General features: G+C 35.6%; 1 protein-coding gene across 1 annotated transcript; it reads left to right on the top strand.

Annotated features, from left to right (window-relative positions):
• The first annotated feature begins 442 nt into the window (after positions 1-442).
• Positions 443-15,170, top strand: LOC114174082 (lon protease homolog 2, peroxisomal). The gene is given in 18 exon segments (XM_028058831.1): positions 443-933; positions 1,208-1,320; positions 1,414-1,519; positions 1,841-2,010; positions 2,631-2,722; positions 3,046-3,225; positions 3,312-3,395; positions 3,965-4,092; positions 4,255-4,456; positions 4,547-4,753; positions 5,651-5,781; positions 6,196-6,409; positions 11,809-12,108; positions 12,508-12,653; positions 12,655-12,700; positions 13,100-13,345; positions 14,444-14,545; positions 14,795-15,170. Coding segments are annotated over 18 exon segments (2,658 nt in total). The 5' UTR covers positions 443-826; the 3' UTR covers positions 14,879-15,170.
• Positions 15,171-15,330: the final 160 nt, after the last annotated feature.

The following is a 15,330-nucleotide window of genomic DNA, read 5'->3' as shown; positions in this document are numbered from 1 at the left end:
AAATCAAACATTGATTTTGGAAATCAAACATGTAAGAATTTTGTGTCAGAAAATTAATTATAATTAATTCTATCTCATTTTGACACAAAATTAAACACGCACAAAGCTAAACTTAAAGGTTATTTTCTATGTTCCTTGTAGGTTTGATCAATTTTTTAAAGTTGAAATTATAATAGTCATCAATTGCTATTGAGCTTGACAACAAGAAAAAAAATGGGGACTTTCTTAGTTGAAGTGTGATTTTATATTTTATATTTTTAAGTTTCTTATATCAAACCTATTGTTGCTATTTACTCAAATAAATAATCTAAATAAACTAGGATCTTTATTCACGTAAATTTTTATAGGCACAAATATTATATTCAAAATAACTACGAAGGTTAGTGCTATCAAATTTAATTTACATAACCTGCAAATCCTTCTTTCATACAAACAAAAAATTCGGTAGAAATTGGATACCTCAGAAAAATAAAACAGAATTCGATGTGGTATTACGTAAAATTTAGCGATGGCGCCAGAATATAGAAAATAATTGAGTTTTGAAGAGAATGAGGCGTTGTGAAGAAGCAGGTTGCACCAGCAAGCACAGAGGGTGTTGAAACGGTCACTGCCACTGCACAATAGGTCGATTAATTTACAATTATAGTATTTGAAATGGTAATAGGAATTGGGTGTTTAATTGTATTGGATTACATAGATTCCACGTCAACACAATTCAACACATCACAACCGTGATGCCAACTGTGATGCCACTGCCATGGTTGAGTTGAGCTAAGACTAAATCAAACCGAACCGAATCGCGTATACAGTTCTCTGTCTTTCTCTCATGGCGGAATCGATTGAGCTTCCGAGTCGGTTAGCAATCCTTCCTTTCAGGAACAAAGTCCTTTTGCCTGGCGCCATCATCCGAATTCGTTGCACTTCTCCAACCAGGTTCGTTTAACCACAATCCCTTCATTCCTTTCAATTCTTATATGCCAGGTTATTTCTGTAATAGACTTTGTTTCCTATCGTAACACTAGTAAATTTACGGCACAGATGATATGAAACTTGAAGTGGATTTGATTGTGGAATAGTGCACCTTGGTCTCTCTTTTACTTATTAGTAGTTCCTTAATTAAACTTTTGAGTTACGGGATTGTCTTTCAAGTTCAAAAACACGTGCACGTGGCTGTTTCCTTAATGAATGAATGAATTAATGAATGCAGTGTGAAGTTGGTGGAGCAAGAACTTTGGCAGCGAGAAGAGAAGGGATTGATTGGCATCTTACCGGTACGTGATGCTTCTGAAGTTAAGCCAGAGGATCCGGTTATACCTCAAGGTGATGAAGTCATCACTAGTTTTGGCTTTTTTTAGGAAAAAGAAATGTTAAAAAATGGTTTCTAATATTGTTTTTATGTTCTCTCCCTTGTAGGGTTAGGTATTGATTCTCTAGACAAAAACTCAAATGTACAAGGCGGTTCGCCAAATTCTCATAAGCTTGATGCGAAAAATCAGTATGTTGTTCATTGGCATAAGAGGTATGTCTAGGGGAACATCTTTTGCGTCACATTAAGAATCAATGATTAAATTACTTGATACTTAACATAAAAACTAACTGTTCATCAGGCCATATGCATGAAGTTGTATCACCAAAATATTTTCTTCTATTGAATTTTGATTAGTTTGCTGTTTCGTTTCTGCTAAATTGACTTTCTCTCTTTCCTATTTCTACATTAATCTTTTCGCATCACACCTTCCTCAACTTTCTTTGCTGCGAAGTGAATAAACTATCCTGTGGTTTTTTTTTAGAAAAAAAAATCATCAAATGGAGGTGGATTTTAATAGACATTCAATTCCAGGGGAGTAGCTGCTCGAGCACTTCACTTATCTAGGGGAGTGGAGAAACCAAGTGGAAGAGTCACGTATATTGTTGTTCTTGAAGGTCTTTGCAGGTTTAGTGTCCAGGAACTAAGCATGAGAGGAACATACCATACTGCAAGGATCTCATCCCTAGAGACGACCAAGACTGGTAACTCAATCATGTTTTCCTTAACGTGAATTTTTATTTAGGAAGTGCATATTTTATTTTATGGACGTTACTTTCACACATCATTCTGGTTTACTAATGATAAGAATTATCACAATTATAATTAAACAATGAATATATTTAGTAATATGTTCCACTAATGAAAAATTTAGGTTATCACATGGAGTCTCTTTCTTCATCTTACTAGATATAAATATTCTGAGCAACTTTTTTATCTGCTTGCTATGAATGCATAGATCATTAACACTGACCATTATTAGCATACTAGTTCAAATCCGTTATTCTATATGAGAAGCTAACAAGTGTTGATTGCACTCTGAGAAAAATTTAATGTATTTAATTTGACACAAAAATCTGCTTATTTAAAGATGTTGAAGATCAGATTTTATGACAGCAATGTTCAATGTTTCAATTATATACATTCTTAGGATCACTAACCACTATTTTATAAACAATGGGAGGTTGGGGCGCGTGATTTTACAATGCCTTGAAGTAGCTTTATTCTTCTGATGTCCTTATTTTTATTTCAACATTCTTTATCATTTTAGAAACTCAGTTCTTATCTTTGAAGATGCTGAGTTACTTCCATTTTTCTAATCTAGAGATGGAACAGGTGGAGCAAGACCCGGATTTTATAATGTTATCTCGCCAATTTAAAGCAACATCCATGGAGCTTATTTCTGTTCTGGAGCAGGTAAAAGCTTGTGACAATTTAACATCAAAACCTCTTCAACTAACATAATAACATCTATGGAAATGTTGTTTGAGCATTGATCTATTAAATCCCCTAGCATGCCAGTGTAGATGGTTGAAGAATATTATTTGATCCCATGATTGCATAAGGTATTTCTTCACTATATGCAATATTGCCCATGCACCTTTGTCTATAGTCTAATTGGTTATGTGGATGAACTATCATGTTAGTTATATATTCTAGTTTTTTTATGATATCATGGGCATGTAACAATTTATTTGTTGTATGAGCATTAGCAGCATATTTTTTATTCTTGTACACAGAAACAAAAAACTGGTGGAAGGACAAAATTTCTTTTGGAAACAGTTCCTGTGCACAAGTTGGCTGATATATTTGTTGGTAGCTTTGAGATAAGTTTTGAAGAACAGCTATCAATGTTGGATTCGGTTGACCCTAAACTGAGGCTTTCAAAAGCGACAGAATTGGTTGATAGGCACTTACAGGTAAGTATTAGTGTTCCTGATGCATCATCCTATGGGTTTGGTTTCATAGTATTTATCTTTGATTCCACTACTATTCATGAATGCAGTCAATACGTGTAGCAGAGAAAATTACACAAAAGGTTGAAGGACAATTGTCAAAATCACAAAAAGAATTTCTTCTTCGACAGCAGGTTAGCTTTTTTGCACCATCATTTTGATATATATTTGAAATGTGAATGCAAGGGTATATGGGAAATATCAATAAAGATGAATATATTGAGAGTGAGGCTAGATAAATATCATCTTAGAATGTGGACTTTGTGTCTATCTCAACCTTTCCAAATCAGTTTGTAAGGTAAGATTTGCTCTTAGTTGATGATATCTTTAGTCGGTGTGGGAACTCTAATAGAAATTTTACTTTTAAGTTTGTTAGACATAAGCAGTGTGTCTTTGTGGCAAATGGTTATTGTTGTACCTTCTGAAGTTTAATGGTCTAAGGATTTATAGGAACATGATCAAAACTTTGTTGGCTTTTAAGAATGGAAAAATGCACATTAAACAGCATTTTTAATTGTGATTATAGAAGCAGCATGTAAATGGTGAAATATTAATATTATGCCAAGAATTTAATAAGTTTTGGACTCTTAGAAAGTTCAACTGCAGATGAGCTTTTTACTTCTGTTTCTATGTATTGTCTTGTGTGGCTATTTACCTAATAGGACTGTATTTTGTATTCTTTTCTGTGTATAATATATTTTAGATGAGGGCTATAAAAGAGGAGCTTGGTGATAATGATGATGATGAAGATGACCTTGCTGCTCTGGAAAGAAAAATGCAAAGTGCAGGAATGCCACAGAATATCTGGAAGCATGCTCTCAGAGAGTTAAGGTGCTTTTTTGTTGAAACATACCCATATATGCCAATGACTGGTTTTTCAGAGGGAATTTCTAGCCAAAAATTTCAATAAAAAGGAAATTTTATATTATAAAAATACAAGCCACTTTACTACTTAGTGGAGGCAATTAATTAATTATGCTGTAATTCTCCCAGGAGACTTAAAAAAATGCAGCCTCAGCAGCCTGGGTATAACAGTTCACGGGCTTATCTGGATCTTCTTGCTGATTTGCCATGGCAGAATACCAGCAAAGAGCTTGAACTGGACTTAAGAGCTGCACAGGAGCGGCTGGACAGTGATCACTATGGTTTAGTGAAGGTCAAGCAACGGATAATTGAATACTTGGTTGTTCGCAAGGTTTCAAATCCCTGTTACTGTTCCTCCCAGTAAATATATGGTAGTCTGCATCTCAATGTGTGTCTGATATTAATTGTACGTGCATTGCAGCTTAAGCCAGATGCAAGGGGTCCAATATTGTGCTTTGTTGGACCACCTGGTGTTGGGAAGACATCATTGGCATCTTCTATTGCTGCTGCTCTAGGCCGAAAATTTGTGCGCATATCCCTTGGTGGAGTCAAGGATGAGGCCGATATTAGAGGACACAGGAGAACATACATTGGAAGCATGCCTGGGAGGCTTATAGATGGACTGAAGGTTCAAAATCCAACTTAGATATTGAAAACTACCTTTAACATCATCTGATTGTTACGAAATTTGTAAAAAGTTGTAGGCTTTATTATACATGGACTGTTAGCTCTTTCTTATATGTTATTATTGTCAATTTGATAGTCCTAGTGGAATAGACTACAGCTAAGTGAATATTAAGAAGCAAACAAACTCTAGATCCAGATTGCTTATGCATTACGGTGATAAGGAGAGGAGAATGCTGATTGTTTTACAATACAAATTCTAGATTCTATGTTTTAAATAATTGTTTAGTCCACTAGAAGGGAAGTGTCACCGAGTGAAAGCAGGAGGGGCTATAACAGGAGCTTGGTTATTATGTGGTGCTCAGGTCCCACATCAAGTAGTATGGGTGGGATGCTTGGTGGAGTATTTAAGTGTTTGACTCTACTCCCTTAGTGGCTAGCTTTTTGAAGGTTGGCTCTCCAAATACTTGGGTACTTATCGTACTCTAATAAGGAAAGGTCTGCAGAGGGAAGATTACAACAGGATAGGAGTAACTTAGCTTTAGATGGATAGTAAAATGTTCAAATGGATTTTAAGTAGTTTTGCTAAGCGTGCTTACTTGAAAGTTTGGTAATTTTAGTTATCATATATTATGGATGCAAAATAAAAATTAAGATACAGATGGAGTAGAATTCATCTCATTGCTTTCATATATATTATTTTGTAAATGTGAATATTGTAAAAGAACAGCTGTACCTTTTCTTTTCATTTCTTTTCTATACACACGGTAACGCATGCTCGAAGTTTGCAAGGTCATGCAATAAGATTGAACTAAAATAAAAACTCGTGATACATGTTTGATGCTCTGCTTTCCTCGGTATCTGATTTAGATTGATAGTTGCTTTTGTAATTTACCTATAGAGAGTAGCGGTTTGCAATCCTGTCATGTTGCTTGATGAAATTGACAAGACGGGGTCTGATGTTCGTGGAGATCCAGCTTCTGCATTGCTGGAGGTTCTTGATCCCAAACAAAACAAAACATTCAATGATCAGTATCCTATACTCCTCATAATGACTTTTCCTTATCTTGGTTTATAAATTTTGATATTTAATGTCGGTATATTTTTACAAGGTAGAATCATTGCAGTGTTTTCTTCTTTACATATGATATAGTACTATTTTCTGAAGTAACTGAAGTTATTTTGCTTTTTTACTAGGAAGCTGTCGGTCCAAATGTCAGTCACTCAGTCTTGTACATTGCAAATACAAGTATCTTCATTAGATTATTTTCAAGGATAAATTAATGCTAATATCAATCAACACTTTTTGTAAGGAAATCATGTTAATGTTCTGTATACCTGATATATCTATCCTTTCACCAGAACTTGTTCATTTTTGTTGTTACTGCTTTATTTTCTTCTATCCCGATAAATAAATAATTCAAAGTTGTTCCTTAAGTTGGCTAGTTATTTGAATGTTCCATTTGATCTATCCAAGGTAATTTTTGTGGCTACAGCAAATAGAGCACAACCTATTCCTCCACCTCTCCTTGATAGGATGGAGGTCATTGAGCTTCCTGGATATACACATGAGGAAAAGCTCAAAATAGCCGTGCAGCATTTGATTCCAAGAGTTTTGGATCAGCATGGTTTGAATTCTGAGTTTCTTCAGATTCCAGAGGTACAGAAGTTTTTGCTTGAGTGAAAAATTTGTTTTCATTCTCTTGAAGTGCAAATAGTTTGATTTAGAGAGATATAGATGAAGTTTTCGGATCTGTTATTCTCAAGAGAAATATCACTGAAATACAGAATAAAAGTAGTTAGATAGTGCTACAGAACGAAAACAGCCTACCAACTGCAGCTGAACAGAGAGTAAACCGAAAAGAAAAGGAAAAATAATACAGAATAAAAGTAGATAATGCTACAGAGAGAATTTATGAGGGATTACAGACCCTAAGCTCTAACTATCTCTTAGTTAGATAGTGCTACAGAACGAAAACAGCCTACCAACTGCAGCTGAACAGAGAGTAAACTGAAAAGAAAAGGAAACATAATACAGAATAAAAGTAGACTCTAATACATCTTGTTTATTAAACCAAACACCTTAAAAATTAAACAAGCAAACAATATTCTTTGTCCAATCTTTAATGAAAGGAAATAGGAAATACATAACATATTAATTTACCGGAAATGTCCAGAAATTCTAGGTATTAGCTATCCATTCTGTCATCTCTTTTTTCCAGGTTTGCGTGATATTAAAATTGATGCTTGCTATGTTTTCCACCTTCATAAAAAATTTGTTAGTTGAGAATTAGAAGTCCTTCCTTAGTAATCCTTTGTGTTGCTTCCTCTTCTTCTACGAATAAGACAATAGAAAAGATGTAGAGCATACTGTACAGTCACTCTGAAATAACCTGTACGGATTATTATTTTAGAAAGAATATTTGTGGTATTGACTCCTAAGTAGAATCCTTTTTGACGCAGGGTATGGTAGAACTAGTTATTCAGAGATATATGTAGGTGTTTTAAGAGAAATAAAACAGAGGAGTACGTTTCTGAACAAAAGCAATATTTCTGATTGAAGTGAATTTATCATATTATTGAATTGAAGGAGACTTTTAAATACAGAATGAAATGAAACTGTTAAGCTAAATAATAGGAGCTGCACAGAACTGCACGGGTCACAATCCCATGTTTAACAACTTCCTAAAATATCTCCACTACTAAGTTTGTTTGAAAACTGTCAAACAACTTTTAATTAAAAAATTAAAACAAATAAATTATTTTAATGTAAATGAAACAGGCAGCAACTGAAGTATAATCTTTAACACTCCTCCTTACTTTGGTTGCTGCAGACTCCCAGTTTTTCTCTAAGAAACTCAAACTTGCTTCTTGGTAAAGGCTTGGTAAATATATCAGCAAGTTGCAATTCAGATTTGCAATAAATCAAGCTGACAGTTCCTTCCTTTTGCACTTCTCTGATAAAAAATAATTTGATGTTGAAGTGTTTGGTTTTTCCGTGAAAAACAGGATTGTTTGAAATAGAGATCGCAGCTTGATTATCAACAAATAATTCAGTGCATCTCTCTTGCTTCATGTTCAAATCTACTAACACTTTTCTTAACCATAAAGCTTGGTTTACAGCAGTACTAGCTGCAGTGAATTCAGCTTCTGCTGTAGACTGTGCCACAATATTCTGTTTTTTGCAGCACCATGAGAATGCACATGTTCCAAACAAGAAGCAGTAGCCTGAAGTGCTTTTTAAATCATCAAGAGAACCTCCCCAGTCACTGTCAGAATATCCTTGCAATGAATAATCCTGACTTGGGCAGAATTTGATACCAAAATTTAAAGTCCCTTTCACGTACCTTAGGACTCTTTTAGCTGCAATAAGATGTGTTTCAGTAGCACAATTGGTAAATCTAGATCAGGTCTAGTAGCTGTTAAGTACATTAAACAGCCAATTATACTTCTGTAGAAAGTTTCATCAACAGGTTCAGCTTCATCTCTTTTACTCAGCTTCCCCTTTTGGCACATTGGAGTATCTACACTCTTGCATTCATCCATTCTGAATTTTTTCAGAATTTCCTTAGCATATTTCTTTTGACAGATGAACACTTCTCCATTTTTCTGCTTTATTTCCATTCCTAGAAAATAAGCCATTTCTCCCAAATCTATCATCTCAAAAATTTTCTTCATATCTTCTTTGAATTTTCTCACAAGCTCTTCATTGCTTCCTGTAACCAGCAAATCATCCACATATAATGAGACAACAATGAAATTGATTTCATCACCTTTAATGTAGAGGGTTGCTTCATTAAGACTTTTTTTGAAACCCAACTGCATCAAGTGCTCATCGATTCTGCTGTACCATGCTCTTGGAGCTTGTTTTAGGCCATACAAGGCCTTCTTGAGCAAGTACACATCATCTTCTTGTCCTTTCATAGCAAAGCCTTCAGGTTGCTCAACATAAATCTCCTCCTCCAAAAAACCATTTAAAAATGCTGACTTCACGTCAAGTTGGTAAACTTTCCAACCCTTTTGTGCAGCAATAGCTAGCAACAATCTAATTGTATCTAATCTGGCAACATGAGCAAAAGTGTCAAAAAAATCAACACCAAAAATTTGAGCGTACCCTTTTACAACAAGTCTGGCTTTATGCTTGTTGATTGAGCCATCAGGATTCAACTTGGTTCTAAATACCCACTTCACACCAATCACTTTTCTATTTGTGGGTCTTTTCACCAACTTCCATGTTTCATTTTTTTCAATCATTCGAAGTTCTTCTTTCATTGCTGTAATCCATTTTGGATCCTTTTCTGCTTCCCAGAAATCTGTTGGTTCAAGAATAGCCACATTACACCTTTGATAAATATCGGAAAGTGATCTCATACCTCTAACTGGAAAGTCATCTATAAGCTCATTTTCATCCAGTTGAGATTTTGAAACTTGATCTGGAAATTTTACAGCTTGTTTTTCATCCCAATCCCACTCATCATTCTCCATGAAATGCACATCTCTGCTTATCAACATTTTCCTTGTGTTTGGCTGAAAAATTCTGGAAGCTTTAGAAATTAAGCTATACCCGACAAAAATCCCAGCTTCTGCCTTTTTGTCCAACTTATCACGTTTTGCCCGAGGAACATAAACAAAACACAAAGAACCAAATACTTTAAGATTTTTCAAAGAAGGTTTAAAACCATACCAGACTTCATATGGAGTTTTTCTTATGACAGCTTTTGTAGGAAGCCGATTAAGAAGGAAAACTGCAGTATGTGCGGCTTCTGCCCAATATTCTCTTGGCAAATTTTTCTCAAACATTAAACATCTAGCCATCTCCATAATGGTACGGTCCTTTCTCTCACTCACTCCATTTTGTTGCGGAGTGTATGGAGCGGTGAGCTGATGTTCAATCCCTGCTTCTTCACAAAAATGATTAAATTGTTTGGAGGTGTACTCCTTGCCGTTGTCAGATCTCAAAGCTTGTATTTTATGACTACTTTGTGTTTCAATCCATTTCTTGAATTTCAAAAAAACACCAGCAACTTCTGATTTGAATTTAAGAAAATATATCCAACACATTTTGGAGTAGTCATCAATAAAAATCAAAAAATACCTGCTACCATTAAGTGACAGAGTGCTATGAGGTCCAGCCACATCCGTATGTATTAATTGCAGCTTCTCAGTTGCCCTCCAAGTTGATTGCTTGAAAGGAAGTCTTGATTGCTTTCCTTGTTGACAAGCTCTACGTTCTGGAATTTTTAATTCAAGACAAGGGAGATCTTGAACCACTTCCATTCTTTGCAAATTCACAACTGTTGTATGGTTGAAGTGTCCAAGCCTTTTGTGCCAAACTTCAGTTTGGACATTTGCTGCAGGGAGTGCTATTTGTTCCTCCTTCATTGGATCAAGTGCAAAGCTTTTTCCTTTCATTTTTACTTTGAACACATCGTTGTCATTTGCATCTTTGATTAAACATTGATCACTTTCAAAGATAACTTTGAAACCTTTTTGAATCAACTGGCCAACACTCAACAAATTTTGACTGATATTAGGTACAAATAACACATCTTTGATAAGTTTTGTACCTGACATACTTTCAATGGCTACTGTGCCTTTTCCTTTCACTGCAATGTGTTCTCCATTGCCAATCTTCACTTTGGATGCTACACATGTATCCAGTTCCTTAAAGAGCTCACGATCAAATGACATATGATTAGTGCAACCACTATCAATAAGCCACTTATCGCTTGAATTTGAAATAGCAAAGCAAGTGGCCACAAAAAGTTGCTCCTCTTCTTCATCAGCAACTTGAGCATCATTTTTCTGATGAAAATTGCTCTGGCAAATTCTCACATGATGTCCAAGTTTGTTGCATTTTTCACATCTAACATCAGGTCTTCTCCAACATTTGAAAGGAGGATGACCCATTTTGCCACAATGCTTACAAGGAGGAAACTCTTTCTTTTTTTCATTACCTTTACTGGTGTTGACAGCTTCTGAACCTTTGAAATTTTTCTTGTAATTCTTCACTTTTTTCTTTTCTGCTTGGCTAACCTGCAGTTTGGCTTGCAGTGCTCCTTCCACCAAAACTTCATCTCTCATTTTGCTCCTTTGTTCTTGGGCCTGATAGCACTTAGGAGTTCTACCAAGGTAATATTTGATAGATCCTTAGTATTTTCCAATGTAGTAATGGAAGCCTCAAACTTTTCAGGAACTGTTACTAATATTTTCTGAACTATTCTTGAATCAGAAAATTTAGTACCTAGCAATCTTATCTTGTTTGCAATGCCAAGAAGCTTGTTTGCATACTCCTTGATTGTTTCTGACTCCTTCATTTTTTGCATCTCAAATTCTCTAACCAGATTCATTGCTTGCATTCCCTTAATCCTTTCATCTCCTTCATATTCATCCTTGAGAAACTTCCAGATTTCAAATGCAGATTTAATTGTCATGATTCTGGTGAAAACATCTTGTGAGACAGCAGCTAACAACGTAGCTCTTGCCTTTGACTTCCTTACTTTCTTCTTTTGAGTTTTAATCTGAGCAATAGTTGGATTTATTGGTAATGGAAGAATTTCGTAGTCTTCCTCAATAGCCTCCCAAAGATCATTTGCCTCCAGGTGTGCCTCCATTCGTGCTGCCCAGATGTGATAATTATCACCATCAAACACAGATGGTGCTAGTGCTGTGAAAGGAGTTTCAGAATCCATTTAATGGATTGAAGCAAGGTGGGTTTAAATATTCACTCACAGGTCCTTCTAAGAAGAAGGCTCTTGATACCAATTTGTAGGTGTTTTAAGAGAAATAAAACAGAGGAGTACGTTTCTGAACAAAAGCAATATTTCTGATTGAAGTGAATTTATCATATTATTGAATTGAAGGAGACTTTTAAATACAGAATGAAATGAAACTGTTAAGCTAAATAATAGGAGCTGCACAGAACTGCACGGGTCACAATCCCATGTTTAACAACTTCCTAAAATATCTCCACTACTAAGTTTGTTTGAAAACTGTCAAACAACTTTTAATTAAAAAATTAAAACAAATAAATTATTTTAATGTAAATGAAACAGGCAGCAACTGAAGTATAATCTTTAACAATATACCAGGGAAGCTGGTGTACGCAATTTGGAAAGGAATCTTGCTGCCCTGGCTCGTGCTGCTGCAGTAAGAGTTGCAGAGCAAGAACACGTAGTTCCATTAAGCAAAGGGGTAGAGGAACTTTCTACCCCACTTCTGGAAAACAAACTAGCTGATGCTGCTGAAGTTGAAATGGAAGTGATACCCATGGGTGTCAACAATAGTGACATTTCAAACACATTCAGGATCATCTCGCCATTAGTTGTTGATGAAGTTATGCTTGAAAAAGTTCTAGGGGTAATTGCTTGGCAAATTTGCGTGTTTTCCATTGAAGTTTCAAATATTAAAATAATGGGATTAAAGTATATAAAAATATTTGTCTGTCCCTTGGCAACTGGAATCTAATGCTCTCATAGCTTGCCGTATAATTCTGTATTGTATCTCAGGAAATTGTGTTTTAAGTGCAGACAAGTCTGTATGTGTAGTATATAATATAGTCCCATGGCCCTTGTGAATGCAGTGAGCGATATGTTAAAATCCACTCAAGTTATAGCCTAGATATGATACATGAATGAGAGTACTTTGTGCATGAGTTCATCTTGAAAGTGATTTTATATAAACAAATCTTCAATGGAAATTTAATTTGACAATATGATTAAAGGAGAGGAATGCCTAATTTGTTGTTGTCAATTACAGCCTCCAAAGTTTGACGGAAGAGAAGCAGCAGATCGTGTTGCTACCCCTGGGGCATCTGTTGGGTTGGTTTGGACTACTTTTGGTGGAGAAGTTCAGTTTGTGGAGGCTACGACAATGGTTGGCAAGGGTGAATTGCATCTTACTGTAGCTGGGTGATGTGATCAAAGAATCAGCTCAGATAGCACTAACATGGGTAACCGACCGGATCTAATTTAGTTTTAACCCAATTTTATCTTTGATTTATTGATTGAATTTTTTTCTTTATGTTTCGTTGAAATAGATTTCATATTACTTGTAGGCTAGTAGTCACACGCGTCTATGCATATTCCTAAGTGCATTTTTGCCATTATCCTGCTTTACTTGTCGTTAATTTCTGGTATGGTATAATTGTTCGTTCCATGACTAAACACTAATGTAATGACACTAATAACATTTCAGTTAAAAGTCTGTATGGAATGAGTGCTACTGTTCAGTGGCCAGCTCAAGTTTGTATGCGTTTAGCACTTGCCATCTCACTATTACTTGTGCATGGCAGTGGTTGCCTGTATCAATTGAAGACTCATTTCTTTGACTATGACTGATTGGTTTGTAGGTAAGGGCAAGAGCTGCTGAGCTAAGGCTAGCTGCTGCAGAGGGCATTAATCTGTTGGAGGGCCGAGATATACACATACATTTTCCTGCAGGTGCTGTACCAAAAGATGGGCCTTCAGCTGGAGTAACTTTGGTAACAGCATTGGTATCAGTTTTCAGTCAGAAAAGAGTTAGATCAGATACTGCTATGACTGGGGAGATGACGTTGAGAGGTCTTGTACTACCTGTTGGTGGTATCAAGGATAAGGTAAATTTCTTATCGTTTTGTGACCAGTGTAAACTTTATACCAGATGCCAATGATTCTATATCCATGATAATGACACAAGGATAATTGTGAATGTGTGATTTATTCTAATCTATCAGCACAGCTACAAAATAATTAGTAGAGCTTTTCCTTATGGAATTGGATTAAGCTAGCATAAACATATCCCATTGTTATTAAGATTAAATTAATTAGCAAGTCCATGAATTATTTAGGAAATTTTAAATTGGTATTTTTACCAATTTAGTTAGCTAAGGAATTTTTGTGCTCTAAACTGCATATCTTAAATACTAATCAGAATATGGATCAACCTGTTTGGAAGTTAGCTACCTATGGTGCTCTGACATTTAATGAAGCATGTTTGTACATTAAATTAAAACTCAGCTGATGTTGCATGGTATAAACTTCCTTGGTCCTCATCTATTCCCACTTCTCGATCTTTCTTATGGCGTTTATTCCATAATCGCTTTCCCATTAATGAGAACCTGCGACGCCCAGGGTGTATTGTGAACTCAAACTGTAGTTTGTGTGGATATGATAAAGAAACCTTGCGTCACTTATTTCTTGATTGTCGTTGTCACTATGCTGTAAAGAAGAAAACGTTTGTGAAGATAAATTAGCAAACTATAGGGTGGATCATAAACATGACTTTATGTGGCGGAACTCTTTACCTAACTTTATTATCTTTATCTTTGGTTTACCTAAGGTTTTGTTTGATTTTACGTGATCTGTGAGTTTTGGCCTGGTTCCCTTCTGTTGAACTTTTCTTCTTTTTTTTATATTGGATATGCTACAAATGATTGACGAATATTAGATTATGAGGAGAAAAAGGAAGATAAACAGACGAAAATTAATGATTGAGGGGTCCGGTTTATTCAACACCAGTGACGTACAGAAACTTAAGTCTTATTAAGAGACTCTGAAAAGATTTTACAAAAATACACCACACAGCCAATTGCAGAAATGTTACACTGCTGAGCAGTTATTACTGGCTTGATCATTGATCAAAGAATCCCATAAACAGGCAAAAAAAGTTTGAAGGCTTGAAAAATGTGGCATAATCTGATTCGTATCTATTGCAGATATTAGCTGCACATCGATATGGCATTAAGAGAGTCATCCTGCCTGAAAGGAACGTGAAGGACTTGGCTGAAGTACCATCATCAGTACTGGCTAATTTGGAGGTAGCTTTGTTTCCTTTTTATTCCAGCTTGTTTGCACAATTCTGTAGCAGGTTTCGGTCAGCACAGTTTGTTCTAAGACGCATATTTAGCTTCAAAATTTTATCATTGTTTTACCTGCCCAGTCTTATTACAGTCAATACATTTTTAAAGACACCATGGTCTGCGTATTTTTGTGCTCCACATTCTTGTTGTGTCTGTAATACTGGGTCAAACACGAGATCAAGTTTCCTTTTTTATTATTGTGAACAGATATTGCTTGCAAAACGTATGGAAGAGGTGCTAGAACATGCTTTTGACGGTGGGTGCCCTTGGAGACAACGATCAAAGTTGTAACAGCACGTTAGGTGGCAATCCCTGGTATATATTGTAACATCTGACCCATCCTCATATATAATTGTTGCAACATTGGAGGCTGAACACTTGTCTGCCCAACTGTTCGTTATTGAGCACAACACAAGAAGCCGACAGTTATTGAAGGGAGTTGAAATCTGTATTATTATTGAGACTCCACTCTCCACAATCTTCAGTAAGTAATTTTTTAGCTTTCGACCTGCTGTACTTGATCAAACTCAGCAGTAAATGGTATTGGATGATTTTAAAATAAATGGATGAGAATTTTTTTCTATTTTATTTTTTATTTATTTTTCTTTTCTTATTGGCATCTTTCCAAAGTTGTCTTATTGTATATTCCTCCTAATCCTCCGACAACGTCCACACCCACGCCAAACCACCATAAAACCCAACTTGAAAACCTCCATAAGAACATTGTTAGTTGTTGGAGTCTC

Source organism: Vigna unguiculata, chromosome 2 (assembly GCF_004118075.2).
Source record: "Vigna unguiculata cultivar IT97K-499-35 chromosome 2, ASM411807v1, whole genome shotgun sequence".
NCBI lineage: Eukaryota > Viridiplantae > Streptophyta > Magnoliopsida > Fabales > Fabaceae > Vigna > Vigna unguiculata.
This window is presented reverse-complemented; position numbering and strand designations above follow the sequence as displayed.